The sequence below is a fragment of the Phocoena phocoena genome, chromosome 13 (assembly GCF_963924675.1).
Source record: "Phocoena phocoena chromosome 13, mPhoPho1.1, whole genome shotgun sequence".
In the NCBI taxonomy this organism is placed as follows: domain Eukaryota; kingdom Metazoa; phylum Chordata; class Mammalia; order Artiodactyla; family Phocoenidae; genus Phocoena; species Phocoena phocoena.
This window is the reverse complement of record NC_089231.1, coordinates 12,676,739-12,704,436: the sequence shown is the minus strand read 5'-3', so window position 1 is coordinate 12,704,436 and position 27,698 is coordinate 12,676,739. Positions and strand designations below refer to the sequence as shown.

The 27,698-nt window shown below is 39.1% G+C and overlaps 1 protein-coding gene across 1 annotated transcript in view; it reads right to left on the bottom strand.

Moving 5' to 3' along the window:
* Positions 1-26,173, bottom strand: part of VPS4B (vacuolar protein sorting 4 homolog B) — a 31,407-nt gene extending 5,234 nt beyond the window's left edge. Inside the window, exons 1-9 of the mRNA XM_065889626.1 lie at positions 25,983-26,173; positions 14,728-14,839; positions 13,256-13,412; positions 10,072-10,139; positions 6,111-6,230; positions 3,499-3,655; positions 2,960-3,108; positions 2,376-2,457; positions 880-1,099 (exon numbers count right to left, since the gene is read on the bottom strand). Coding sequence (XP_065745698.1) covers positions 880-1,099; positions 2,376-2,457; positions 2,960-3,108; positions 3,499-3,655; positions 6,111-6,230; positions 10,072-10,139; positions 13,256-13,412; positions 14,728-14,839; positions 25,983-26,009 — 1,092 coding nt within the window. The 5' untranslated portion in view covers positions 26,010-26,173. The remainder of the gene's footprint in view (positions 1-879; positions 1,100-2,375; positions 2,458-2,959; positions 3,109-3,498; positions 3,656-6,110; positions 6,231-10,071; positions 10,140-13,255; positions 13,413-14,727; positions 14,840-25,982) is intronic.
* Positions 26,174-27,698: the final 1,525 nt, after the last annotated feature.

Below are 27,698 nucleotides of genomic sequence, written 5' to 3'. Positions count from 1 at the left end.
CTCCTCATTTAAAAAAAAAATTTTACTGTGGTATATAACAGACATATATGTGTATCAGAGTCATGACATATTAGTTTGTCATGTACCGATGGATTAGGTTTGCTAACAGTGTTTCAGGATTTTCATATCTACGTTCACGAGCATACTGGAGACTGCTGTCCTCAGCAAGAGAGCTGGTCCAAATTACCTAGTCTACTGTTACTTAAATTGAATATGCCAAGACTACAGTCTTTTCACAAAATTCTCTCTCAAACCATATACACTCAAGTCATTCATGCAGACCAAACAGTGCATGGGAGGAGCAGGAGAGAAGAATGGTTGAGGCTTCTGAAGTACACCTTACCTAGAGAAAAACCACACCTCCAATCCTCTCTAGCTGTACCTTGGCAAACTGTGTTAAAAACATCCAAGTCCCAGTTTAATCATGTTAGTCTAGGACTAACCATCAACAGGTGGCTATATGTACCTTTTGTAGAGCTTCTGTGAGGACCAAATGAAATAGGAAGATGATGGAGCAAACACAGTGCTGGGCACGTGAATATTTAAAGAATATTAGCTATTATTATTTTTACTTTATTGATGAGGTGTAAACGTACCAGATTCTGCTCGAGGACAGTCTAGTTACATCAGAGACAATCATAGATTTAAGTTTCTATATTTACATCAAAATAATAAATACTTCAAAAATCACTGCATACAAAGTTTTAAAACACTTTGGGAGAACTTATTTTCAATGAAATGGAAACATAATCTTTTATGTAAATCTACTTATTTATTATACAAAACTGAAATCTTCCTAAAATTCTTCAAAGACAAGTCAATCATGGTCTCAAAGCTTGATTTTAAAAATATATGAAAAGATGGATAAAAGTTCCTTACCTTTTTAAAATGAGTAGCTGACTGTACTTTCCTAACTGGCTGCATAAGTGCATCACGTACAATGACACTTATGTCTGCCCCTGAATAGCCTTCAGTTTTCTTCCCAAGTTCCCGGACATCTGCTTCTGTTAGACTGTTCTGAGTGGTCCCCAAGTGCAGTTTAAACATTGCTGCTCGGGCATGGGCCTCAGGCAAAGGAATATAAATTCGTTTCTCAAATCTTAAAATGAAAAAAAAAATTACATCAAGAATATTACTATATAATACTATTTAATTTCTATTAAAAATTAGTTTTTCAAGAAGAAACAAGATATTTAGATATTCTCATTTATACAAAGTTAAGCTGAATAAATTAAGTGGGCCCATATCCATCAGAGTTAAACAGATACATATTTAGGTTAATAAAGGGGAAATATCCAGAACACATTAACAAAAAACAAATAAAACCAAAATAGCCAGTTTTTCTCACATGATTTTTGAATTATTTTGGCCAGAGTGTTTACATGTCTGGAACTCATGACACGACATGTCCTACAGGATTACAATTTCCTGTAGAATGACAGTCTGAACTCCTGATCAAGGGATTAATATGATTAAAAGTGTGAAATAAGAGATGACAAGAGAATTACCTAAATTCTAAGGAGTAAAATCACTCAAAATCTTATAATTTTGCTTGCCTTCTTAGAATTTCAGCATTTGGAGATAAGGAGGAAGCAATGAGGGACAATTTAAATGGGTCTGTGAAGACATTTTCTTCTCCAGGTAATTATTCTCTGTGGCAATAAGAGGAATTTTAAAAGTTTCCACCATCTCTAGAGATGGGTTTAGAATTAGGCCATTTTTCAAAAATAACCAGCACATTTCCTTTCTTGATACTGGATGGTAATCTAACATTCTGGCAAACCATCAAGTGAATGGGGTAAAAGCAGCAAAAACTGAAGTGTTCATTTTTACCATGCACAATTAAATCAATGGGATAGGGAACTGTGAAGCAGTGAAAAGTAAGGAGTCTGTATACCTTTCCTGTAGCTCAAGTTTCATATTCAGTTAAAAAATTATAGACAGAATTTTTAAAACTGAAACTATATCTTTCTTAGCATACTTTAACTTGTAGAATTGTCATTTTGCTAAAATTTTATATTTAGCAAAATGGAAAAACCTTCAATGGAAGGTTTTTCCATTGAAATATCAAACTGTATATATAAATTTCTGAAGCATCAGTGCACCTACTAAGCTTAATTAGAACTAAAGTAAGCATTAGGTAACATACTTTCGGACGTGAAAGATTCCAGTAGGTGTTAAATCTTGGATCTCTAACACAGCAGGCAAACAAACAAGTGCCTGCCTCTCTTCCCCAAGGCAGGGGTCAATAGGGTTCGAGCACATTAAAAAACATTCTGAAGTTATCAGAATGCCTCCTCAACTAAAGAGAATGGGAATTAATATTCACTTATTATATTGTAATTAGAAATAAGGTATTTACTGTATTGTCATACCTTCGCCTAATGGCAGAATCCAGAACCCAGGGTATATTTGTAGCTCCCAGAACCAAAATTCCATCGTTGTCCACGCCAACCCCTGCATCAAAATAGGTAATGTTTTAAATAATTTGTCATTTCAAGTGTTCTTTGAACATCATATGTTCTCTTATGAACGTGGTACTTTAATGTCAAAATGCCTCATCTTGAGACTTTCTCTCTGAAAAAAACTGTATTTAACCACATTTCTTATTACTAGAATATGATGCAAATATTCCCTAGAATCTCCTAAACTGTGGGAAAATACTATTAATATTCTTTTCAAAATATTTCTTGAAAGATTTAATTTGAAGTTTATATATTCCTTTTATTGATATTGTTTCTGGCATGTTATAAGTGAATATATTAATCTCTTCACTTTTTATACCAACGAGATGATTACAACTGGGTAAAAATTATGTATGCATGTGGATCAGAACGAGACATGGCATAAGACTTGGACTATAAGAACGGAGAAATTCTGCTTGAAATTTTTCCCATTACTATCATAATAATGATTATACAATAAAGAGAAAACTATTTTAAAAAATCAGTAACACTACCTTGCATTTGAACCAGGAACTCTGTCTTAATTCTACGTGCAGCTTCACTTTCATTTTCACTTCTTGAACCACACAGAGAATCAATTTCATCAATGAAGATAATGGAAGGTTTATTCTCTCTGGCAAGTTGGAATAAGTACTTAACTTGCCTAAAAATAAATAAAGGTTTCAATTTCTAAAAAAAATAGTAAATGACACATGACAATGAAAAACCTAAAACAAAACTATATACCAATAGTATACGAACTCTACAGATTAAAAAGTCTCATCACGTTTTGATCTCTAAAATAAGATTACTACATTTGGATAATTCATTTTATGATTTACTAAACCATACACATATCATATATGCTATCTTCTCCCTATGAAATAAATTCCACACTAGGGACTAATCTAACAGAAATGAATACCACCTGTATTTATAATAGCACTTTTTTTGAATGTCTATTAATGATATAAGAAACCTATTACTTTATAGACTGAAATAGTGACTACCAGGCAAAGAAAAACTTAAAAAAAAAAATCAATTTACTACTTACTTTTCACTTTCACCTAGCCACTTAGAAACAAGGTCAGACGAAGATATTGAGAAAAATGTTGAGTTGTTTGCTTCTGTTGCTACAGCTTTGGCCAAATAGGATTTTCCTGTTCCAGGTGGCCCAAATAACAGGATTCCCCTCCAAGGTGTTCTCTTGCCTAAAATTTGCATTAGAAAAATAACATGAGACTTTCAAGACTGTTGACTTCAGTTACCAGAGACATCATCCACAGTGAAGAATACCGTGAGGAGGTTTCCACTCTAAAGCTAGCCGTAGAATAAAACAACATTTAAATAAATCAATCTAAGGTAAGTATGTCCTAAGTGTACTTCGGTTTTTCTAGAGACCACTGTGTCAAAACTGTGTTTATATAGCTATAATCCTTCTAAGGGGAAGTTTGTTTGCTTGCTCACTCATTCAACCACTACGTATTGAAACCACGACATGTAGGCAAAGAACTATGAATACAAGGATCTCTGCCTTCCAAGGCCTTCCAGTCTATTAAAGAGAAAAGAATTCAGTTAAAAGGTACTTCCTGATCATCTACTATGTGCACTGCTCAACATCAGAATACTGTAGGAGAAACTATACTCACAGGGGAAGGGCAGCTGGAAATATTCTTTTAAAAATATTTATGACCTTTGGAGGAGTGAAACTAACACAGTTTGGATGACTGGTGAAGTTCTGCTCAATTCCTGATTCCACAAGGAAGCACAGGTTATTTCAGGTGGCAGATTCCCATTCCAGTGCTTGGGTAATGATAAGCGGACTCTACCTTAAATACTAGTTGCCAAAATATAATAGCAAGTGAACAAGTAAATTCTTTGTATCTCAATTCTGCTAATGAGAAATTATAATGCTGCCTTAAATAAACCAGGCTGGGTTACAACTGGCAATAAAATATCAAATACACATTAAAAAAAACCTACTAGGTGTAAACTGTGGGTGGACACACGGTGTCTGTAAAAGAATGATATACAGATGACTGATGGCAAAACTAAATATCATGTTTATTGTTATGAAAGCCTCAACTTTTACTTGAATTCTATTTGCCTATTTTAAATGTCTGCAATTATAAATCAGTGTTCCCTTAAGTGTGGTACATATACCACTGGTGGCAATGAGATGCTTTTAGGTGGTATACAAATACTTTTCAATTAAGTAATTTTTAAAATGCATTCTATAAAAACACTAATTTTTCCATTTATAGAGATACAAAGAAGTCTTCTAAAATAAAGTTACTAAGTAAAAACAAGTGAGCAAAACAATCTATGGTATTAGAAGTCAAAAGCGTGATTACCTCTGGGGAGGAAAGAGGCAGAGAGGGATTTCTAGGTTACCAGCAGTACTTTTTTATCTGGGTGATGACTATACAGGTGTACTCTGATAATTTATGAAGCTGAATACTTATGGGTTCCTGCATGTCTTTGTATATTATGTTACAGTTTAATAAAAAGTCTGCTCTAAAAGTGAGTGATTTAAAGAAAAATATTTAAAAAATAATGGTACACGTATATGGAAAAATTCACGAAGATGACACATATAGGACTCATGTTTGGGAAACACTGGTGTAAGTAACACAACATAAAATGAGTTCAACCGTATTTTTGTACCTTTATAGGATTATGATGTCAACTTTTACACTGTTAGTTTCATATTCCTGAAGTGAGGTTGTGAGTCGTACCTCGAAGCTAGGTGGACAACGGGTGGCCCACGGGTCCTTGCTCTTCATCACTGCTCTATACGACATCACTGTCTGGACCTGTTCAGTTTGAGGCCAATATCACAGATTTGCTCTCTACATAAACCAGCTTGCTTTTAAAAGGAAAAACCTCTGTTTCACTGTTAGACTGTGGGTATAGCCATATCACAAACACAGGCTATCAGTCAAAGAAAGGACAATGTGAAGGAATGGTTCAGCACAGACAAACCACCTACTGCTGGAGCTGTAACTTCAACTGTACCCAGATGGTGGGTTAGCAATATTCTCCTAGCAGTGATAAAGAGCTACTAGAGGATATGTGCTTCATATGAAACTGTTCAATAATTTTAACTCCTCTGTTTAAGAAATGGAAATACTCTTATAAGACTAGTATATGCCCACTGCAAAAAAATTCAAAGTCAAAAGAGAAAGTAAAAATCACCCATAATCTCATCTCCTAGACATACATTAACATTTTTATGTCAATCTTTCTACACCTATTTCTCAGCACACACATTTATTTAACAACGTGGAATCATACTATACATACTATGTAACTTGCTTTTTGATCTTTACAATATAGGTGGACATTCTTCTATGTCAATTATAATGTAGATCTAAATTTCTTAATGTAGATGGTATCCTATACTCTAATGAGTGCACAGTATCCTACTGTATGTCCATGATTTACCCTATGCCCTACTGCTTGACATTTAGGTTTTTTTGCAATAAATATATTACAAATATGTATATGCATATGAAATAAGTATCTGTGTAAAGGTATATCACTGCCTTACAACAGAATTAAGGTAACAACTCGTGATATAATGACAAGAATTCACAATACTTCAGTCATCAACACATTAAAAAAAAAAAATCATCAAAAATAATTATTTAAAAGTCATCTCACCCGTAAAGAGATGAGGAAATTTAATAGGCAATATCACAGCCTCTTTCAGTGCTTCTTTGGCTCCTTCGAGACCGGCAACATCGCTCCATTTCACATTTGGTCGCTCTATAACAATGGCGCCTACAAAAAATTAGGTCATCTTTAAAGAGGACTATTCCATCACATTTAGAAGAGAACAAGAAATAATGATGAAATACAGAAATGCATTATAACTTTGTCTGGAAAAGTTCTATGTATTAAAAACATTTCTGAAAGTGCGTGATGAGGACGAAGTTGTTAGGGAGTAGTGAGGGGCAGTCAGGACCTGGGGTGGGGAGCCAGATAACCTGGGGTAAAGTCACTTAACATTTCTACCTCCACTTCCTCATGGTGAAATAAAAACAATACCATGTGCCCAAACTACTTAGGTTAGTAGAAAGATCAAATGACATAATGAACATTAGAGTGCTAGGAAGAGCACCAAACGTTACAAAAAGTAGTTGTAATGTTTGAGTACGTTGATTCTGGAATAGCTCCTATTTTTTTTTTTTTTTTTTTTTGCGGTACGCGGGCCTCTCACCGCTGTGGCTTCTCCCGTTGCGGAGCACAGGCTCCAGACGTGCAGGCTCAGCGGCCATGGCTCACGCGCCCAGCCACTCCACGGACTGGGGCACGAACCCGTGTCCCCTGCATCGGCAGGCAGACTCTCAACCACTGCGCCACCAGGGAAGCCCTATTTCTCCTTTTAATCAAAAGAAACGGTGATCTAATGCTCTCCTTAACTACAGAAAGAAAATATACTTAACGACTTTAACTGAAGATAGACAGGCAGATGGATAGATGGACAGATAGAGGGAGAGGGGAAGGGAGGGGCGAGGAAGGGACAGGGATGATGGAGAGGAGAAGGTGTACTCTTACAGACATGCAATACTTTCCCAAGGTTTGCCAAATTTTCTATCCGGCTTCTAAATAGACCTATTTACAATTTTTGTACATTAACAAAGTCATTCAAATGATTTACTTTTTGGACACAATATATTCAAAAGCCATAGCAAACTGTTGCAGTAAGGAGAAGTAAAAATCAGTAAGAGTCCACAAAAGATTTCTCTTACTATAGCGTGCTGGCAAAACTTTCCAGATCTTTTATCAAAATCTTTCCCAATTTTCAGTATATAGAAATTGCTCAACTACAAACTACAAAGTAGCCTGTTCAAAGGTGATGTGTAATTGTTTTACGTATAATATCACCACTCACACAATCTACTGATTACCTATGATATTAGTTTTATGGGTATTTTTTCTTGTTTTGAAAGATCATCTATTATTCTAAGAATGCTATACTCTGCAACTTACTTCCCTAAATTATGAAAATCTTTAGCTATACATTAAAATGAAATGAGGGACTTCCCTGGTGGCACAATGGTTAAGAATCCGCCTGCCAATGAAGGGGACATGGGTTCGAGCCCTGGTCCGGAAAGATCCCACATGCCGTGGAGCAACTAAGCCCATGTGCCACAAACTACTGAGCCTGCGCTCTAGAGCCTGCAAGCCACAACTACTGAGCCCACGAGCCACAACTACTGAGCCCGCACACCTAGAGCCCGTGCTCTGGAACAAAAGAAGCTACCGCAATGAGAAGCCCGTGCATAGCAAGGAAGAGTAGCCCCCACTCGCCACAACTAGAGAAAGCCCGCGCACAGCAACAAAGACCCAACACAGACGAAAATAAATAAGTTTATGAAAAAAAAAAAAGAAATGAAACCATAAACACTTTTAGCATTCTAAAAGTTCAGACTAAGTATAAATTAAGAAAAATAGCCAATTCACTTTTTCTTTTCTATGTCCCATACAGATTAGTAACCCTACATGAGGAAAATATTACATCATCTGATAGGATTTTGTGTCAGTTAAACAAAAGTAAATTTATATATAAGCATTATCTGGTCAACTAAAATTTTTTGTTATGAATTTTCTAAATGTGTCATAATTTATCTTCACATTTAACTAATACTTTTCTCTTTAAAGATTTAAGCTAGGTGACTTTGGAATGTCCAGTGATAAAAGACTATTTAGACAAAAGTAGTATCAATTATTAGACACTGATTAATGATTTTTAAAATTAAAAGAGAGGGATTATTAGAAAATAAAAGCCAAATAATTTGATAATTCCCAATTGTACAAATTTATCCATTCTTTTGATTATACTATTTATTATACTAATATGTTATTTAACCTCAAAGTCACTGAATATCAAAATTAACAGAAAATTCAAATCATGAACTTTAATTTTAATAATAAAATATTACACTTAATGTCATAACCTAAAACAGAAGTAAAAAGATTTGGAAAATTGTTTCAGGAAAAATGAGGAAAGATTCAAAAAAGGATATTATACGATGAAATCCATCAGCAAACCATGAAACTAAAAGATGGAGAAAAAGGATTCTCAGATACGAAAGGCTAGGACTCCTTCATATTCTATTTCATCCTGAAATTCCAAATAAATTTCCTCATTTAAATGTTTTAAGCATCTGTATTTTTATACATCCTTGGGCCTTATCATCACTCATAGGAAATGATTAAATTATTTAATTATTAAATTATTTAATTAAATTATTAAAAATTGTATCTTTTTCAAAATTAAAGATACAATCCAATTTTTACTTCCGTGGGGCAGAGCCAGAGAGAGGAGGAACAAAACCAAAAGAACAGATAGAAAAAAGCTTTTTGCCTTACAAGTAAAATAAAGCCACTTGGCATGGACCACTGGTTTGCCCAAAAATACTTACTGAGGATGAAGTATGACCACACTGCTCGAGGCAGTGGAAACTCAGTTACTGCCCTTGGACTACACCCATCGCTGACGCTGGCGTGTAAAAATACTCTCGTTAACTGTAGTGTTTTCAAAATACTATCCTTATAGTATTACTCTATACATCCCAGAGGGGTCGGTAAGACAGAAATATTACCAAAATGGAGATCAGAATAGCAAGATTAAAGGTCTGGCCTTAATGGATATCTTTCCCAGATATGTGTTCTATTCAGCAAGACTCAAATGAATAAAATACATGTTACCAATGACTGAGCATAAAATTCAACTTGAAAAATCATTAGATAACATATCAAAGAACAATCAAGTCTCAGTAGCTAAAGAAGCCAGCAATTACACAGATGCCTTTTTAGATACACAGAGCTACTATTTACTGAGTCCCTCGTACTGTCAGATGTAATATTAGGCAGTTTTTACATTGTCATTAACCTTTTAATTGCCCTGAAAGTATTCTTAACTTCCACTTTAGAGCTGGGTCTCAGACTCTGAGAGGTTAGGGAATTGCCCAAGACTAGACAGATTTAGGCAGCAGATCCCGGAGTGGGATCCAGATGTGAACGCAGCTACAATCTATGCCCTCTGGATCATGCCACTTCACCACAGTAGGGAGAAAGGGCTTTTATAGGTGTGGAAGGTAAAAAACTGAAAGCCGAAAGAGGGAAATGTAAACGGGAATGCTGAAATGGGATAAAAAGGCGGATTAGGAAGAGCAGGTAGGAAACACGAAAAAAATAGCATCAATGAATAAGCTACAGCAACAGCAATAAAAGCCAAGTGTGAGTCCTAATGCATTCTGCTCCTCTGACAGGAAATTTCAACACCATCAGATTTTATAGTAAGCTAATAGTATAACTGCTACCCTCTCTAAAAGGGGGCAAATAAGACAAAATGAAAGAGAGTAAGCTTTTTAAGGCAGATATAAAATGAAACAATACTTTTACTGCATGGAAAAAAACCAACCCATTAGAGACCCTATAGAGCAAATCTTATAAAAATGTTCTCAACAAAGCCAGCATGTGACCACTGGGAACCAAAGCCAGTTCTTGAACCTCATTTAAATACAGGTGGGAAAAAAACCCAATTCAAATAGACAATTCACTATGAGCTTTTTAAAAATAAAATAGTACATTTAAAAATGAAATCTAAAGCAACCTTGAAGTTGACTCTGTAGTTTCTTTTTTTCAGGATCATCAGATTCTCCTTCCCCATCACTGTCATTCCTAATAAAAAGAATTTAATATATTCAAATGATCACTCATTGCTATCAAAGGCAAAAAATAAAGGAAAAGATTAACCTGAAATATCCGTAATTTAAGTGGCAAAGTAAGACATTCACATTAAAAGTTAAGCTTATTTTATTACTTTTCAGAATATACTAAATAAAATAGTAAGCAGGCATATTACCCATCAAAATGGAATCATGAACAGGAAATGGACAAAACGACCAGAATGAAGTCAGGAACTAGCTCCAAATTCCCATGACATACCTATTTATGTACTGATATTAATTCATAAATGCATGATCCACACCTCATTCCACAAAAGATTTAAGATGAATTACAGGAGTGTTGTAAACAATTAACAATAAAAAAAATCAGGACCAGGCAAACTATATATTAGAACAAGAAGCCATAACTAGGAGGAAAAAAACCCCCCAAAATATCAACTATTTAAGGTACAAAGGTGCATAACCCTTAGCCTAGGGGTTCCAAAGGATGAATGAAGCTTTTGATGAAAATGAACCGACCCCAAAGAACAAGGAGATCAATGCACACATTTCATATCTAGGGATTTATTCTAAGGAAACAATTTTAAATGAGTTCAAGGATTTGACTATAAGGATAATCATGCCCATATTGTTTGCAATAGGGAACAAGTTAGAAAGAATGTATATTCAATGATAAGGATTAGCATGTGACAGAATACACTGCAATCTTCAAAGCAAAAAATATGGCATTACATTAGTTTTCACATATAAGACATAAAGGGGAGTAAAAAGATTGACAGGTTTGATCTCAGAATGGGCTTGCTTGGTTATCACAGGGTGGTGGGGTTATTTATGGGTAAGGTGGAGACTGCAAACTGATTCACTTTGACATTCACTCCAACCTTCTTCTACTGCGTTTTCTTGTACAGTAAAGACCGTACTTGTTATAAAACTGCCCTTCCCAGGCTCCCCTGCAGCTGAGGCTCCACAGGAAACCAAAGTCCTGCTGGAAGGCAGAAGCAAGCAACTGAGGTAGGGGCTGCATGCGAGGGGACGCCTGTAGGTGAAAGCACTGCTTTGCTGAGGGCGCTGTGGCAGGGCCTACTGCCCACTCCCCGGCACCGGAATGCTGGGCAAGGGAGCTGGCAGCAGTGGGATCCCTGCTGGAACTACCCTGGTGGAGGGGGGCATTTCTCCTAGCCATGCGGAATCCAAACTTGACTCCCTGGCCCTTGAATTCTGTAAGGGAATGCACTACAGGGATCCCTGCTTTCCCAAAGTTTGCTTTATGCCACTTTGCTTTTACAAAAGACCTACATTGTACCTGTTTTCAGTAACTGAAAGATATCCAAAGACGATCATCGCTTTAAAGAAGGCAAAAAACAATAACAGCATTTAGCATTTGTTTTACAGTGAGCTCTTATGAGGCAGCACGCACCCCGAGCAGTGAGAGGGGCCCCGCCAAGAGCCTTCCGAAAACCAAACTCCATCTCATCACCAAGCTGAACTGTGTCAGCTTTGAACTGTGTCTGTGAGCATCTGTGCTTTATCTCCATTTATTTTTGTGCATCCATTAGCAAGAGGTAATTGTTTCTTTGCTTTACCCCATTTCAGCTTAAAGTGGGTCCCGCCATCCAACACAGAACTGGTATCCCCCTGCTAGGCAGACATCTTAGGAGGGACACTACACGGTCTCCAAGCAAGACCAGGTGAGGCTCAACTCCCGGGGGAGAGGACGTTTCTGCGGGCCAGGGGGTCTCAGCGAGATCTGGGGGTCCAGGTACTTGAGGTCAACTGATCCTTCCCAACAGCTTTCATTTCATTTTCATCTGGAGTCCCAGTCTTACAATACATGTCCCAACTTTCACACAAGAAACCCAGGGAGGTTCAACTGATTTTGAAATCCAATAAGCTATGAGATCAGCTGGGGTCTAATTTTTGTCATGCCAATGCTAGAGCTATAAGATAAAATATTCTTAGGGTATCAAAGGAACTCTCCGGTTCCCCGACCATGTCTTGAACAGAGAATATAAAACCTTGAGCTTCTAAGTTTTTTCAAACTCTCCCATGTAATTTGAGGCAGGCTGTCAACTCTAGTTCTCAAATGGCCTTTCGTAGTAGCCACAAAGCCCCCAAAGCACAGCCTCCAGGGCACTCCATGCCTGGTGACCACAGGGGTTATCTAAGTTGCTTGTACCACTGCTTACCATGAACTGTAAGTATTACATCCTATAATGCTAACCAGAATTTCCTGCCTTCGTATCCAACTAGGCCAGATGACCCCACCCCAGAGTCTTGTTTTCTCTGAGTATGTTGTCACTTGGAACCACTTCTGGCTCCAGTTAATAGAATGATCAGAGGATCTGGGTAGAATATGTCCCCACTGCTCAGCACAGAGCCTGACATGCGCACATTAGGTGCTGAATATATAAATTCTGCATCTGTAAGTGACATATCCCCCATCTAGGAAGACATTTCAAAAATGAGTTTTGATGTTTATATAAATTATGCTGTGTCGCTTTCTGCACAATGATAAAGTAAAGCAAATCTGATGCAAATCCACATCAAAAAACTTATATATCCAAAATTTGTTTTACATTACCAGAGTTGTTTCTCATTTTGTCCGTGTGCTTAGTACTAAGTCAATACTACTAGTCAAAGATTCAATTCACAGATTACTCCTACAATTTTAAACTTCATTACATAATGGGCAGAGGGTAAAGAATTGAGTAGCATTCCCACCAAATGTTTTTTCTACTACTACCAGGCAGTCAAGGAGAGCAATTTGAGGTATATCACCCCCGAAGCTTGGTAAACTAGGGGTCCACAAACTTTTTCTGTAAACGACAAGACAGTAAATATTTTAGATTTTGTAGGCCATACGGTTCCTTGTCACAACTACTCAGCTTTGCTGGTACAGCACAAAAACAGCCACAGACAACAGGTAAGTGAAGGCATGAGGCCGTGTTCCAACAAAACTTTAGTTACGAAAGCAGGCAGCAGGTCAGATTTGGCCCATGAGTCACGGTTTGCCAACACCTAGTTCAAACAAAGGAAATTTCCTTCACAAATTAAATTAAATTTTATCCTGTAATTCGATACAATACAATCTCACTCTAAAATACATACCCCTTCTCATCAGCTGGACTTGGCTGTCCCTCTTTCACTGGCTTCTGTGGTTTTTTCTCCTTCTTCTTCAGGTACTCCTTCAGTTTTTCTGCTCTATCAAGATACTCTGTACACTTAGCCCTGATACTTTGCTTGGCTTTATCACCCTGTGCTTCATCTATTGAAGGGAAACGAGAAAGATTTTTCCTTTAGTATTCTTTACAGACAGGTATAAAACTCCTAGACATACTTTTCCAAAAAGGAAAATCTATTTTGGAGGAGAGAGAAAAGATCATCTCTAGCTCATCATAATCCATGATTATCAATCTTTTCTATTCCTTCCTCCAGCAGGGTTGGGGGCCAACAGTGAGCGTGAGTCAGAAAGAGTTCTGAGCAAGACACTAGGATATCTTAAGTTAATGTTAAATAATAAGAAGAAATTATTTAATATTCTGTGGGTTTCATACTCTTCCCTTACATTCTGTGCAGACAGCTAAAAGCTGCTTATCTCAAACAAAACCAATTATAAGACAAATAGAAGTAAAGCAATATTAACCATTTCCATCAACGTCTACATAAGCTTTATTTCAGAGTATAAAAAGTGACAGAAATCCCATATATTATGAGTACCACCAGTACAGTAATTTTACTAAAGGCCCCTGTGAGAGCTGTTTGAAAAGGAGACTTCAGCAATATACGCAGTGTATGGGATTAGCCCCACCTATCTTATATGTTATGATTAATTCTTAGTTTCACTTTAATGTGACAGAAAAACCTCAAAATTAAACAGGGAAGCTCAAAAGAAAATCCTAAATTATCCAACTGCTAAAATTTTTATTTAAAAAAAACCGAAGTTTGCCAGAAAGACACTTTTTCAATGTCTTATTTCACATATGTTCAGCATTAGGTTTAAGATCCACGAAGGCAGGGGTCGTTATCCATTTCTTCCTCACTGCTGTATCTCAGTGCCTAGAACAGAAGCTGGCAGGTGTAAACACTGAATACATATTTGGAAATACACAAAATGTCTCCCAACCTATTTTCGTTTGTTTCTGTTTTGGCTGCACAGCACAGCATGTGGGATCTTAGTTTCCCCACCAGGGATCGAACCTGCGCCCCTTGCAGTGGAAGCGTGGAGTCTTAACCACTGGACCACCAGGAAAGTCCCCCAACCTATTTTTAAAACATCTATTTTCAAAGAGATGTTTAGAAAATGAGTAGGTCCAGATTACATAATCTGGGTACATAACCAGTAAAATGAAAACTTTTTCCCACTGACTATATGGCATTTTAATATGTTTAGGTGTACAAAGTAATAACTATGACAGCTGTGCACATTTGTTGGTTGAGTACTTAAAAACTACTAAGAAGCTAGTGGGACTCTTTTGCAAATTGATGGTTTATAATTTTCTGGCATTGTACTTCAATTTTTATAAATTAAATAGAATAATCTTTTTAGTGTTTTTAAATAAAAAAACAAATGATGACCTTACATTTAACTACATGGAGAAAATACTGTACAGCGTGTTGGTAGAGTTGAAGGGCTTCCTCGTAGTTCCCAGCTTTGTCTTCCTGGGCTGCTTTGCTAGCAAGATCTATCGCTTTCTGTTTGAAGGGAGGCAAAACTATACCATCAAAATCAAAGAATAGCATAAGTTTGAAATAAATAATCACGTTGAATGTTTTCTTTAAAAATGAAAGCAACCTTAAAACAAATCTACCTTTTTTTTCTAAATCACAACTGCATTGTATTATAAATTATAATTATTTATAAAATGCAAATTACATTTCTTCTATAGGTAAATGCTATCTGAACACCTCTTTATCTAGTACCAATCACTGAGATTCTCACATAATTTTTCACTCAACAAAAGTCAAGCTCAGGGCTAGTAAGGAATAATCAAGTAACATGAAAATTCAAGTTAAAAGCATTTATGGAAATTCTCAAAAATCAAATGTCTAAAGCATATGACAACAGTAAAATTTAAATGGGGTAAAACCCCTTCAGAAGCAATAGGGCAATGAAATACCAAGAGTCTGAAAACTACCCAAATCTTTTAACTCAGTAATTAACTAAAAGGTTCACTGAGCAAAGACAAACCAGAGAGCTCTTTTGAAAAAACAAAAACAAAACTTGAAAACTTAAATTTTAAATAGCGAAAAGATGCCACACAATATAAAAAGTAGAACTGTTAAATATTAAGCAGTATTTGTAATAATATGGAAAAATGAATAATGGAAGTTTTTAAAAAGCATTATACAATTTTTACATATAGCATGAGATCAAGTATTTGAAACAACAGCAAACAAACAAATAAATAAACTTTTAAAAAGCACAGAAGAAAGATGGGAAGGAAATTTCACAGAGCTTATCTTTGATAAGACTCAGTTTTTTTCATTTTCTACTTCTTCACATCTTCCAGAAATTCCATAATGAAATGGGCAACTTTTGTGGTACTTTTTTTTTAACTTTTTATTTTATATTGGAGTAGAGTTGATTAGCAATGCTATGTTAGTTTCAGGTGTGTAGCAAAGTGATTCAGTTGTACATATACACATATCTATTCTTTTTCAAGTTCTTTTCCCATTTATGTTGTTACGTAATATCGAGCAGAGTTCCCTGTACTATACAGTAGGTCCTGGTTGGTTATCCATTTTATTTTACTTTATTAAAACTTATTTTATTTTTTTAATTTTGGCTGCATTGGGTCTTTGTTGCCACGTGTGGGTTTTCTCTAGTTGTGGCGAGCGGGGGCTGCTCTGTGTTGCGGTACGTGGGCTTCTCACTGTGGTGTCTTCTCTTGTTGCGGAGCGCAGGCTCTAGGCTTGGGGGCTTCAGTAGTTGTGGTGCGTGCGGGCTCAGTAGTTGTGGCATGCAGGCTTCAGTAGTTGTGGCATGCAGGCTCAGTAGGTGTGGCTCGCGGGCTCTAGAGCGCAGGCTCCGTAGTTGTGGCGCACGGGGCTTAGTTGCTCCACAGCATGTGGGATCTTCCCGGACCAGGGCTGGAACTCATGTCCCCTGCACTGGCAAGCAGATTCTTAGGCACTGCGCCACCAGGGAAGCCCAGATCCATTTTGAATACAGCAGTGTGGACATGTCATCCCAAACTTCCTAACTGTCCCTCCCCCACCCCTGCAACCGTAAGTTTGTTCTCTAAGTCTGTGAGTCTGTTTCTGTTTTGTAAGTTCAAAAGTTGTAAATAAAAAAAAAAACCCCACACACAACTACCAGAAATAGATCCATACAGCTACGTCCAACTGCATTTTGACAAAGATATAGAAAGGCAAGTTAATGGCAGAAAGATAGGTTTTTTTTTTTTTTTTTTTGTGGTACGCCGGCCTCTCACTGCTGTGGCCTCTCCCGTGCGGAGCACAGGCTCCGGACACGCAGGCTCAACGGCCATGGCTCACGGGCCCAGCCGCTCCGATGTGGGATCTTCCCAGACCGGGGCACGAACCCGCGTCCCCTGCATCGGCAGGCGGACTCTCAACCACTGCGCCACCAGGGAAGCCCCAAGATAGGCTTTTAAAGAAATGGTTCCAGAGCAAATGAACATCCATAAGTCAAAAAAAAAGAGAGGGAGAACACCTCAAACTAAACCTTGTACTCTGTACAAAAATTAACTTGAAATGGATCACGGACTTAAATATAAAATGTAGGGCTTCCCTGGTGGCACAGTGGTTCAGAGTCCACCTGCCAATGCAGGGGACGCAGGTTCGTGCCCTGGTCCGGGAAGATACCACATGTGGCGGAGCAGCTAGGCCCATGAGCCATGGCCGCTGAGCCTGCGCATCTGGAGCCTGTGCTCTGCAACGGGAGAGGCCACAACAGTGAGAGGCCTGCGTATCACACACACACACAAAAAAGTAAAACTATAAAATCCTTAGAAAAAACAAAGAGCATCTTCACCATCTAGGGCTAGGCAAAGGGTTCTTAGACTTGACACCAAAAGCACAATATATAAAAAGAAAAAATAAAAACAGTATATTGGCATAAACAAGACACATAGATCAATGAAACAGAAGAAAGAGCCCAGGAATAAACCAACACATATGTTCTCAATTAATTTACCACAAAGGAGCAAAGAATGTATGATGGGGAAAGAACAGTCTCTTCAATAAATGATGCTGGGAAAACTGGACAGCCAAATGCAAAAGAATGAAAATGAATACTATCTTATACAATACACAAAAATAACTCAAAATGGAGTAAAGATTTGAACATAAGACCTGAAACCATAAAACTCCTAGAAGAAAACACAGATGATAAGCTCCTTGACGTTGGTCTTGGTGATAATTTTTTGGATTTGACGCCACAAAGGCAACAAAAGCAAAAATAAGTGTGACTACATCAAACAAAAAAGCTTCTGCACAGCAAAGGAAATAATCAACAGAATGAAAGGTAACCTACTGAATGGGAGAAAATACTTGCAAATCATATATATCTGATAAGGGGTTAATATCAAAAAATATAAAATACTCATACAAATCAAGAGCAAAAACTAAAACAATTTGATCAAAAAATGGGCAGTGGATCTGAATAAACATTTTTCCAAAGAAGACACACAGATGGCCAACAGGTACATGAAAAGGTGTTCAACATCATTAATCATCAGGGAAATGTAGATCAAAACAACAATGCGTTATCACCTCACATCCATCAGAATGGCTATCATCAAAGAGACAAGAAATAAAAAGTGTTGGTGAGGATGTAGAGACCAGGGAACTCTAGTGTACTGTTGATGGAAGTATAAATTGGTGCAGTTACTATGGAAAATAGTACAGGGGTTCCTCAAAAAATTAAAAACAGAACTATCATATGAGCCAGCAATTCCACTCCTGGGTATTTATCTGAAGAAAATGAAAATATTAGTTTGAAAAGATATGTGCACCCCCATGTTCACTGCAGCATTATTTACAACAGCCAAGATATGGAAACACCTAAGTGTCCACCAAAGGATGACTGGATAAAGAAAAAATATATATATCAAATATTATTCAGCCATAAAAAAGGAAATCTTGCCATTTGCAAAAACATGGATGGAACCTGAGGGCATTATGCTAAGTGAAATAAGTCAGACCGAGAAAGACAAATACCATGTGATCTTACTTATATGGGGAATCTAAAAAAAAAAAACCCCAAAAAACAAAAACAAAAAATGAGCTCACAGACAGAGAACAGACTGGTGGTTGCCACAGGTGGGGGGGTGGACGAAATGGGTGAAGGGGGTCCAAAGGTACAAACTTCCAGCATAAAGTAAATCAGTCATGGGGATGTCATGTGTAGCATGGTGACTATAATTAATAATACTCTCTTACGTATTTTTGAAAGTTGCCACAAGAAAAATATTTTGTAACTATGTATGGTGACAGATGTTAACCAGATGTACTGTGATCACCTCACAATATAAACAAATATCAAACCATGTTGCACACCTGAAACTAATATAACATTATATATCAATTACACCTGAAAGGAAAAAAAATAATGATAAATTGGACCTCATCAAACTTAAAAATTTTGGGTCTGTAAAACAGCCTGTTAAAAGGATGAAAAGACAAGCCAAAGAGTGGGAGAAATGTTTGCAAACCACATGTTTAGGAAAGGACTAGTACTTAGAATACAGAAAGAACTCTCAAAAATCAAGTTTAAAAACAACTGAAGTAGAAAATAAACTAAAGACATAAATAGACATTTCACCAAAGAGGATATACAGATGGCAAATTAGCACATGAAAAGATGTTCGACATCACTAGCCGTTAGGGAAATGCAAATTAAAACCACAGTGAGATATCACTAAACACGTATCAGAATGGCTAAAATAAAAAATAGTGACAATGCCAAACAGTGGTGAGGATACAGAGAACTGGATCACTTATACATTGCTGAGATGTAAAAAGGCACAGTCACTCTGGGAAACAGGTTTGTTTTTTTTACAAATCTAAACACGCAACCACATGAATCAGCAACTGCACTCCTGGGCATTTATCTCAGAGAAATAAAGACTACGTTCACATAAAAACTCCTTGTACTTGAACATTCCAGATGCCCTTCATGGTTAAACCGCGGTACACCCAGACCAGGGAGTACTACTCAGTAACAAAAAAGAATGAACTACTGATATAAGCAACTTGGATGAATCTTGAGGGAATTAAGCTAGGTGAAAAGAACCAATCCCAAAAGGTTACATACTGCATGATTCCATTCACATAACCTCAAATGACAAAACCAGAGGTGAAGAGCCGTTTAGTATTGTCAGGAGACAGGAATGCGGGGGGGAAGAGAAAGGGAAGTAACTGTGGTTATAAAAGGGCAACGAGAGGGATCCTTTGGGAGAGAACTCTTCTGTATCATGACTACAGCGGGGGGATACAGGAATTAACTCGACAGAACTCTGTGTGCACACACACACACACACACACACACACTCACACACTTAAGACTGGGGAAGTCTGAGTAAGACAGTAGAATATATCAATGTCAACATCTGGGTTGTGATACTGTACTATATAGTTTTACAAGATGCTGCCACTGGGGACAACTGGGTGAAGGGTACACAGGCTCTCTCTGTATTGTTTCTCCCAACTGCGTGTGAATCTACAATCATCTCAAAATAAAATTTTCATTAAGAAAACTATCTTTAATATTTTAAAATATGCACACACATACAAATTAAGAACAAGCATGATTTACTGAAACATTCCACCTGTATTAATTTAGGTAGTAAAACTATTCAACAGAAATAAGAGCCAGTAGAAAAAAATAATCATGGCTATGTTATATTAAAAATAAGCATACAATTAAGGTAAGAAATTATTCAAATAATCCAAAAACTAATCATATGTTGAAAATATTGTATTTTGAAGCAGTTGCTCATGGACTGCATAGAGATGGGATAAATGGGAGGAAGAGGCCTTCCCTCTGCTGTGGCAGGAGGGAAGAAAAATAAATGGTGTGTCTCAGAACTGATAAAATGTAGCAGTACATGTTTCACAGTTCAAATAGCCTGAACTTGGAGCTAAATTTCCAAGTTTGGTAAACTCAGCAGGATATAAAGGGTGGAGTCACAGCACCTGGTCAACAGGTGGTTTGGTGTACCTGGTCTTATAAAAATTATCCAGAAGGCTCAGAGGCTAAGTCATGTAGCAGAAGTAAGCTCTTCCTTTTTCTGGCTATAATTTCCTTCTTACGCTATTTTGAATTGCTGTGCCACTCATCTCTTCAGCTATGCATTCCCCTCATTTGCTGTCAGCCCTCTTTTAGGAACCAAAATGACATTTGTTAAAACTCGTACAGTCAGTATTTAAAAATCTAGCTCCAAATATGGTACCAATCACTTTAAAGCAGCCTTCCTCTGATGATGGATGCATCTGTATTTGCACTGTCCAATACGGGAGCATATGGCTTTCGAAACTTTTGGCTAATGTGACTGAAGAGTTTTAAGTTTTATTTAAGTAAAATTTAAATTTAAATTGCCACATGTGGCTACTATACTGGACAGCACATGTTAAACCTTTAATCAAAGATAATGATTGGAGGATATGCATCTGTTTTTCCCCTGATGAATGCTCCACTTCACCCTTGTTTCTGTTAGCATTTTTCATTTGAAACAAAATTAACCATGTCTTGCATGGTTTGGGAGTGCCAATTATTCTTTCAGGATAGAACCCAGACTGTCTCCATCCTAGCTCAATCCACTATCACATCTGTCAAACCTACCGCCCAGCCTCCTCTAAGCGGTCAGCCTGCTTCCACAGTTGATACGCAAGTCCACACAGCACCAGTGAAGGGCACCCTTTGATGGCTTCCCACTGCAAACAATAAATCCCAAATGCTGGGTCATGATCTACCTGAGCCCTGGCTCTGTCTGGGTCTCACCTGAAACCCTCTAGTCCTCCTTCACTCAGGCAGCCTGTGGACTAGGACCCCTCTGCCCACAATACTCTTCCCTGCTCTTTCCCCAGATGAATGCACAAGGGTCTCATTTTCAGTCACAGTTCACATGCCAGGTCCTCAGAGGGGCCCTCCCTCTTCTCCTATTTCAAAGGCTGCGCCCCACCCCTGATCTCAGCCCTCCCCTCACCCTGCACTTCTATCCCATTGCTGTGTTTATCATTGTTCCCCTGCATACTCACTTACTGGCCATCTCCTTTAGTATACAGGGAAGCTCCACAAGGAAGGGGACTTGCACCGCAGGCATGCAAACAGCCCTCCTTCAGCTAGCCCTGACACTAAAACCCCCTTCAGCTTGGTTCTGCTTCTCTGCTACCTTCAGAACCCAAACCTCACCAGCGCAGTCTCTACTCTTTCCAGTTCCTTTTTTTCTCCTTACCCTTCAGCTGCCAATCTGGGCTTCTGTCCCTTATCTTATCAGTAAATCTGCTCCTATCAAGGTTCTCTGTGGTGCCAGATCCAAAGACCAGCTCTGCGTCCACCTCGATCTCTCGACAGTATTCTACAGCAGCATCACTTCCCTCTGGAGCGCTGCCCTCTGCCGAGCTCCCAAGCGCCACTCTGCCTGCTTTCCTCCCGCCGCTGACAGCTCCTGCTCAGTTTCCTTTGCTGACTCTCCTTCTTGAACCTGACGCTGAAGTATCAGGGCTCCTCAGGGCTCGGGCGTCCTTCTCTTTCCTCCCTCCCTATGTGAGCTGTTCTCAATGACTGAAGCTGATTATCTTCAGGCTGATGATTCCCAAATTTATTCAATTTTAAAACACGCCACTCTTCTGTTTAAAATCCTTCCAGTGGCTTGTTTCTGTGCATGTAGGTTTTGTTTTGTTTTGGCCTGTCCTCTCCCACTAGAATATAAGCTCCGTGAGGACAGGAGTCATGCCTGTTGTACTGGCTTTTTTATATTCTGGAGTCTTGCAAAGAGGCTGGCACAAGACTGACTGAATCTCAGGGTCAGCCAGGATCCAGTCATCAATATGGAGGCACAAAGGCTGGGAATACCTGGGATTGTCCTTTTCAGATTAGGAGACCATGATGTGCCCACGCTAGAAAACCCTGGGAAACTGGGTAAATTCCAGACCCACCCATCTCAGGAGGAAAGCTGTCCCAGCCCCTGTCTTTCAAGGCTGATTCTTTCCCTGGTGCTCTGGAGCCCATTCCTACCTTCCTCCTCAGACATTCAGTCCCCTCGATTTTAACAGCTCAACTGTTCTCCCCAACCTAACCTTTCCCTTTTTGGGGGAGCATTCCTTAGCATCAAAATGTATGCAAGTCCTATCTTAGAACTCATAGCTACAAAACACCAACGGGAACACACCAGCTCTCCCCAATTCTAAGGTTCCCATGTAGCTACCATCTTATTCAATACTTGCCTCTTCAACTCCACAGCGAAGCCCCAAAGAGAACCCGAAGTTCATCTCGGTTTCTTGATTCCTCCCATGGCAATGCTTCCTGCCCCTTGACTGCGAGATCTCTCACTTATCTAGTTATGGGTCACTAGGTGAGCACTTAGCCCTCGTAAGAGACACCTCACATGGCCTCCTTTGGCCATCAACACACCATCCTCTCCAGGTTTGACTCTTGGCTATGTCACGATTCTTTTTCAGGCTCCCTTTTCTCTCTCCTTAAACGCTGACATTCCACTGGGTCTGTGCCTTGGTCCTTGTCTTTCCTCATTCTATACTTTCCAAGACGGCCACACCTCTGCTACCATCCATATGCTATTAACTCCCAAATCCTTATTCCCAGCCTAGCCTAAGTTCTATACATATGTACCCAGCTGCTCAATGGACAGTTCTACCTGACTGTCCCCACAAGCATTTCAAGTCCCAGAAGTTCAGGACCACCCTGGCCCCAAATATGCCCCCTCTTCTTGTAATCCCCACTGTCAAGCTGTGCCCTGTACCCACACAATGGTTTCATTCTAAAACAAAAACGTGAGCTTACTGCCTTCTCTGACTCCCCTGACAGCAGGATGGGGACCAATCACCTACATGCAGTACACACTGCTCCTTGTCATGTGGCTTAACTAGGCTTGACCCCTCACCTGGCACACTCCGTTCCCGTCACACCAAACTACAGGGACAACCCAGATGGCTCAGACTTCATACCCCCGTGTACAGTGTGCTCTCCACCTGGAATACCCTATCCCATTGTCCAACACTCAGCACAGTCACTGTGGTCCTCCAACTGCAAAGTCCTTCCCAGCACCCCCAGGAGGCCTAGCCTCTGCTTCCTCTAAATTTCCACTGCCTCTTGTACATCCTTCCAAAGGTCACAAAGTATCCTAGTAGTCCCTTTATGTCTGATGTTTTCACATCAGAATATAAGCCCTTGGAAATCAAGGATGATCCATTTCTTTTATGATTCCCCAACATGTAGCAAAATGCATGACATAGTAGACACTCAGAAAAGTAAATATTCAGGACTGAGTAAACTTTGAGTTCTATACACAATGAACCTGCAGTTTCTCCCAACCCTCTGCGAGGTTTATTACACTTCTAGACTGAGGCATATGTTGTTTTTCTCTGCTTGGAATGCATCCCATTTTCTTGTCCAAGAAGGCATGACTTCATAGTGAAAAAGCACAAACTTATAAGCAGATAGACCTGGATTCAAAACTAATCCAAGTCTTCAATACTAATTAACTGTATGTCTTTGGGCAAATCATAAACTTAATAAGCTTTGGTTTCTTATACTGTGAAACTGGAGTAATACCTTGAAGAGTTGTTTTGAGGACTAAATGAGATCACATCAAACACCAGGCAGAAAATTAGTGTCAGTACCTTTCACTCTTATCTAAGCTCACATCATCTTCTCTGCGGAACATTTCTCATTTATCCTTGAAGAGTTACACAAGCCCTTCCTTTCTGCCCTCCCACACTAACCTTTAATTCTATTAGAGCATTACTGCATCTGGCTATGGGGATTTTGCCTTGTTCAGTGAGAAATCGATTCATTAGTTGAATATTCTTCATCCAAATTTCCTACATTAGAAGGTGGAAAAGGCTGAATGAGAAAGCACATCTGTGACCCAACCACTGATAAAAGTATAACTCATTATCTCTCCCTCTGTTTAACACTATCAGTTATGCCTTTAATATGGGTCAATCTCGAAATGATTCACTGAAGAACATCCACAATCCAATCTAAATATGATGCAAAGGATTACAGAATGAAACTGCAAATGTTGCAAAATAAAAATGATCAGTAAATAGATGAAAATTATATTGTAGAATGCCCAAATCACATGCAAACTCTTGACAAATAAAAGTTGGTGTACTATGTATAAAATAGATGAGCAACAAGGATATATCGTACAGCACAGGAAATTACAGCCATTATCTTGTATTAATTTTTAATGGAGTATAATCTGTAGAAATACTGAATCACTATGCTGTACACCTGAAACTAATATTGTAAATCAATAAAACTTCAATAAAAACATTTTTTAAAGATGATGGAATAAAACTATGCAGTTAACTGACAAACCAACAAGGATGAAAACAAGGCATTTCAAAAGAAATCACCTTTGATCCTCAAAGGAACAACAGTTTTATCAAATGACCAATACTTTTTCCAAGTACATTTACCAAAAAAACCCCTTCTGAATGGGGCTACAAAAAACTAATGTTAAGTGAAGATTGTTGCATCTTAGTTTAATGAAATCTTGTTGGAAAAAATACACATAAGTCAACACATGACTTATTCTTTATTCTAAGAAATAAGTCACGTTGCAATTATATTTTGTTAAAGACATAAAACATTTATTTTCATAATCTTTTGGGTTGATTTTCAAGATAAAAGTCCCAATCAAGTGCCCCACCTCCTTTTTGGTGAAAATTTGATCTCGATTTAAATCAGTCTACTTTCAGTGATTTTTCTTCAGGATCAATTATCCTGGGCTCAGTAGATCCTCTATTAATTATCCCAGGTGCCTATACCAGGCACTCAACAAAAGCCTTTTCAACTGCAAGATCAAGACAAAGATTCAATATAGGGATTCATGCTACTCTTTTGTCCCAAACTTGACTAGTGGACTGGAGCTCTCGAGGTTAAGTCATATTCTAAACTCCACTGAAGCCCCAGATCCATTCTAGGGATGGGAGACACTGTTTGAAAAATTTCTCATCTCCATGAATTCTATTCCACAGAGGTCTAACAATTAAGTCTAAAGTATCAGGATTACATGCTTTATGAACAAAACACTGAACTCACTGCGGTAGGGGTGGGAAAGTGAAGACACAAAGGAGTTTAAGAAAACTCCATGATCTTATTTATATACTATATTTTGGGAGCCATTAGCATGCACCTGAACGTATAGCTCAATGAATTCACGGATTCCTCAGATTCTGAGACTGTGCTCACGTTTCTATTCAGCTGACAGCTCGAAAAGAAAGGCTTTGCTACACCAGCTTGAGGAACTAGGAGAGAACTCGAATCACCCTATTTTCAACTGGTCCAGAGTAATGCACTGGATACATTATGTTCTTTCCTCTCTCCCTTACACTGACTGCAGCGTTCGTGCCTCTGTTCAAAGCTCTGCCCAGCTCGGTTCAAACTCGGCTGGTTTGAAAAGGAAAAAACAAAAACAAAAGCCTCAACAAAAGTCAGAAGTCCCACAAAGCCAGTGGGCTTGGGAAACCCCGGAAGCATGCGGAAAGCGTCCGATTCTCCCACCTGCCTCTGGGCCGGCGCGCCACCGCTTCCTCCCTCTTCCCCGCCCCCCACTTCCCACCCCACGCCCAGCGCCTCCCCTTGGCTTGGGCTCTCCAGGGGGCGGGAGGATGGCGATACCTGGAGGTTGCTCGAGGTGGATGCCATGGCGGAGATACGAGGCGGTTCCTCGAGGAGGAACGGGGGCAGAGGAAACCTACAGTGGCAACGTCGAGTCGAGCCCGGAGCTGCCCCAAACGTGCGCAGGCCGGTGGCTCTTGGACCTCAAGCGGCGGCCTCCTTTCCGGAACTTGTTCCAAAACAACACTGCGCTTCAAAAGCCAGCGGCCCCCCCCAAACCCTCACAAAACTTCCGTAACCCGGAGCCCCTCCGGGCTCTCGTCCGGCCTCTAGCCTCAGTACTTCCGCTTTCGTCATCACCACGCGCGCCACCCAGTCCCGAACTAAGCCAGCCGAGGCCTGGCGGAAGTCAGGCTGGGCGCAGGCGTACTGCGGCTCCGGCCCAGGGGCAGGGAGATTGTTCGGGGTTGAGCGCTATACTCTTTTCTTCCTTTTACGGAAGTCTTATCCTTTGAGATGAGTTATTGTTTCTGGCTTCTTTCACTTGACGGAGAATGGAGAGTGCTCTGTCAATCTTGTGAAAAATGTTATCCCGTCTCCAAGACCCGCTGGTTGGGGACTGGGTCCGTTACCATTTACTCCTGTGTAAAGTGGGGGTAATTAAAGTACCTACCTCAGGGTTGTGGAGAATGCTAGTGCTGCGCGGTTAGGCGCACTGCAGTGTGATAAGCGAACACTTCATCCCGCAAGCATTTTCTCAATGGTTATTGTCATGGCTCTAGGAAGCCCCGAGAATTTCAATAAAAGTTATGTATGGCGCTGCCCTCAAGGAGCTTATGGCAGTCTGGTGGGGATGCAGGCTTCTGAACACAAGTCTTGTGAAACTGTTAGATCAGATATTATTTATTCCAGTTAACGTTACAGGGAAGGTTAATGGCTTGAGCAGGTGAGTGCTTTATGCGGGACCACAGATGTCAGGGATTAGTGGCAGAACTAAAAGAAGACCTTTTTCCAGCATTCTGTTGTTTGCGGGCACAGTCCTCTTTTTTTTCTTCCTTTCATAGTTTAGCTTCTTAAAGGAAAGCAAAATAGATGTTTAATCACTCCAACGTTTTACTTCCCACTCATTCTTTCCAAACATCTGGTGTCTCCTAAATAAAGAACTTCCCTCCCTCGCTTCTTACTTAGTATTGTCAACTACCCAGTTCTTGAAATCTCTTCCGGATAGTGTCCTAATGTCCTTCCTCTAACCTCTTCACTTTCTCCCCTTCTTACTCTTAAGGGCAGAATTTCCTCAAGAGTCTGACGTCCTCTTCTTTCTCACTACTCAAGCTCTGCTCATCTTATCCCCTTCCTGGGCTCCAGGTAGCAATAGAATAGAAATGGCTTCAAATTTAAATCTCTAGCCTGCCCTGTCCTCTGCCTAGCATTTATAGCTACCTCCCAGAGAGCTCCAAAAAACCATAGGGTTTTCCCACAATAAAAATTCAACATGTTAAGAGCCATATTAATTATCTTAAACCCCAAACTTCCTTCTCTGATCTCTCCTTAGAATAATATATCACCAAATCTCCATCATGCAGGCTCAAAGCTAAAGCCCCCTCTCTGCCTGCGTCTATCAATTCTCCTTCCTACCCACCCTATCCCCTTCCAGTTACTGATAAAATACTATAGGGACTCCAGCCCTTAGAATATCAGCACATAATAGACATTTAATAAATATTAAACTATTTAACTGAGCTGCTTAAAATAAGTCGCTGGTTCCTTAATGACTTT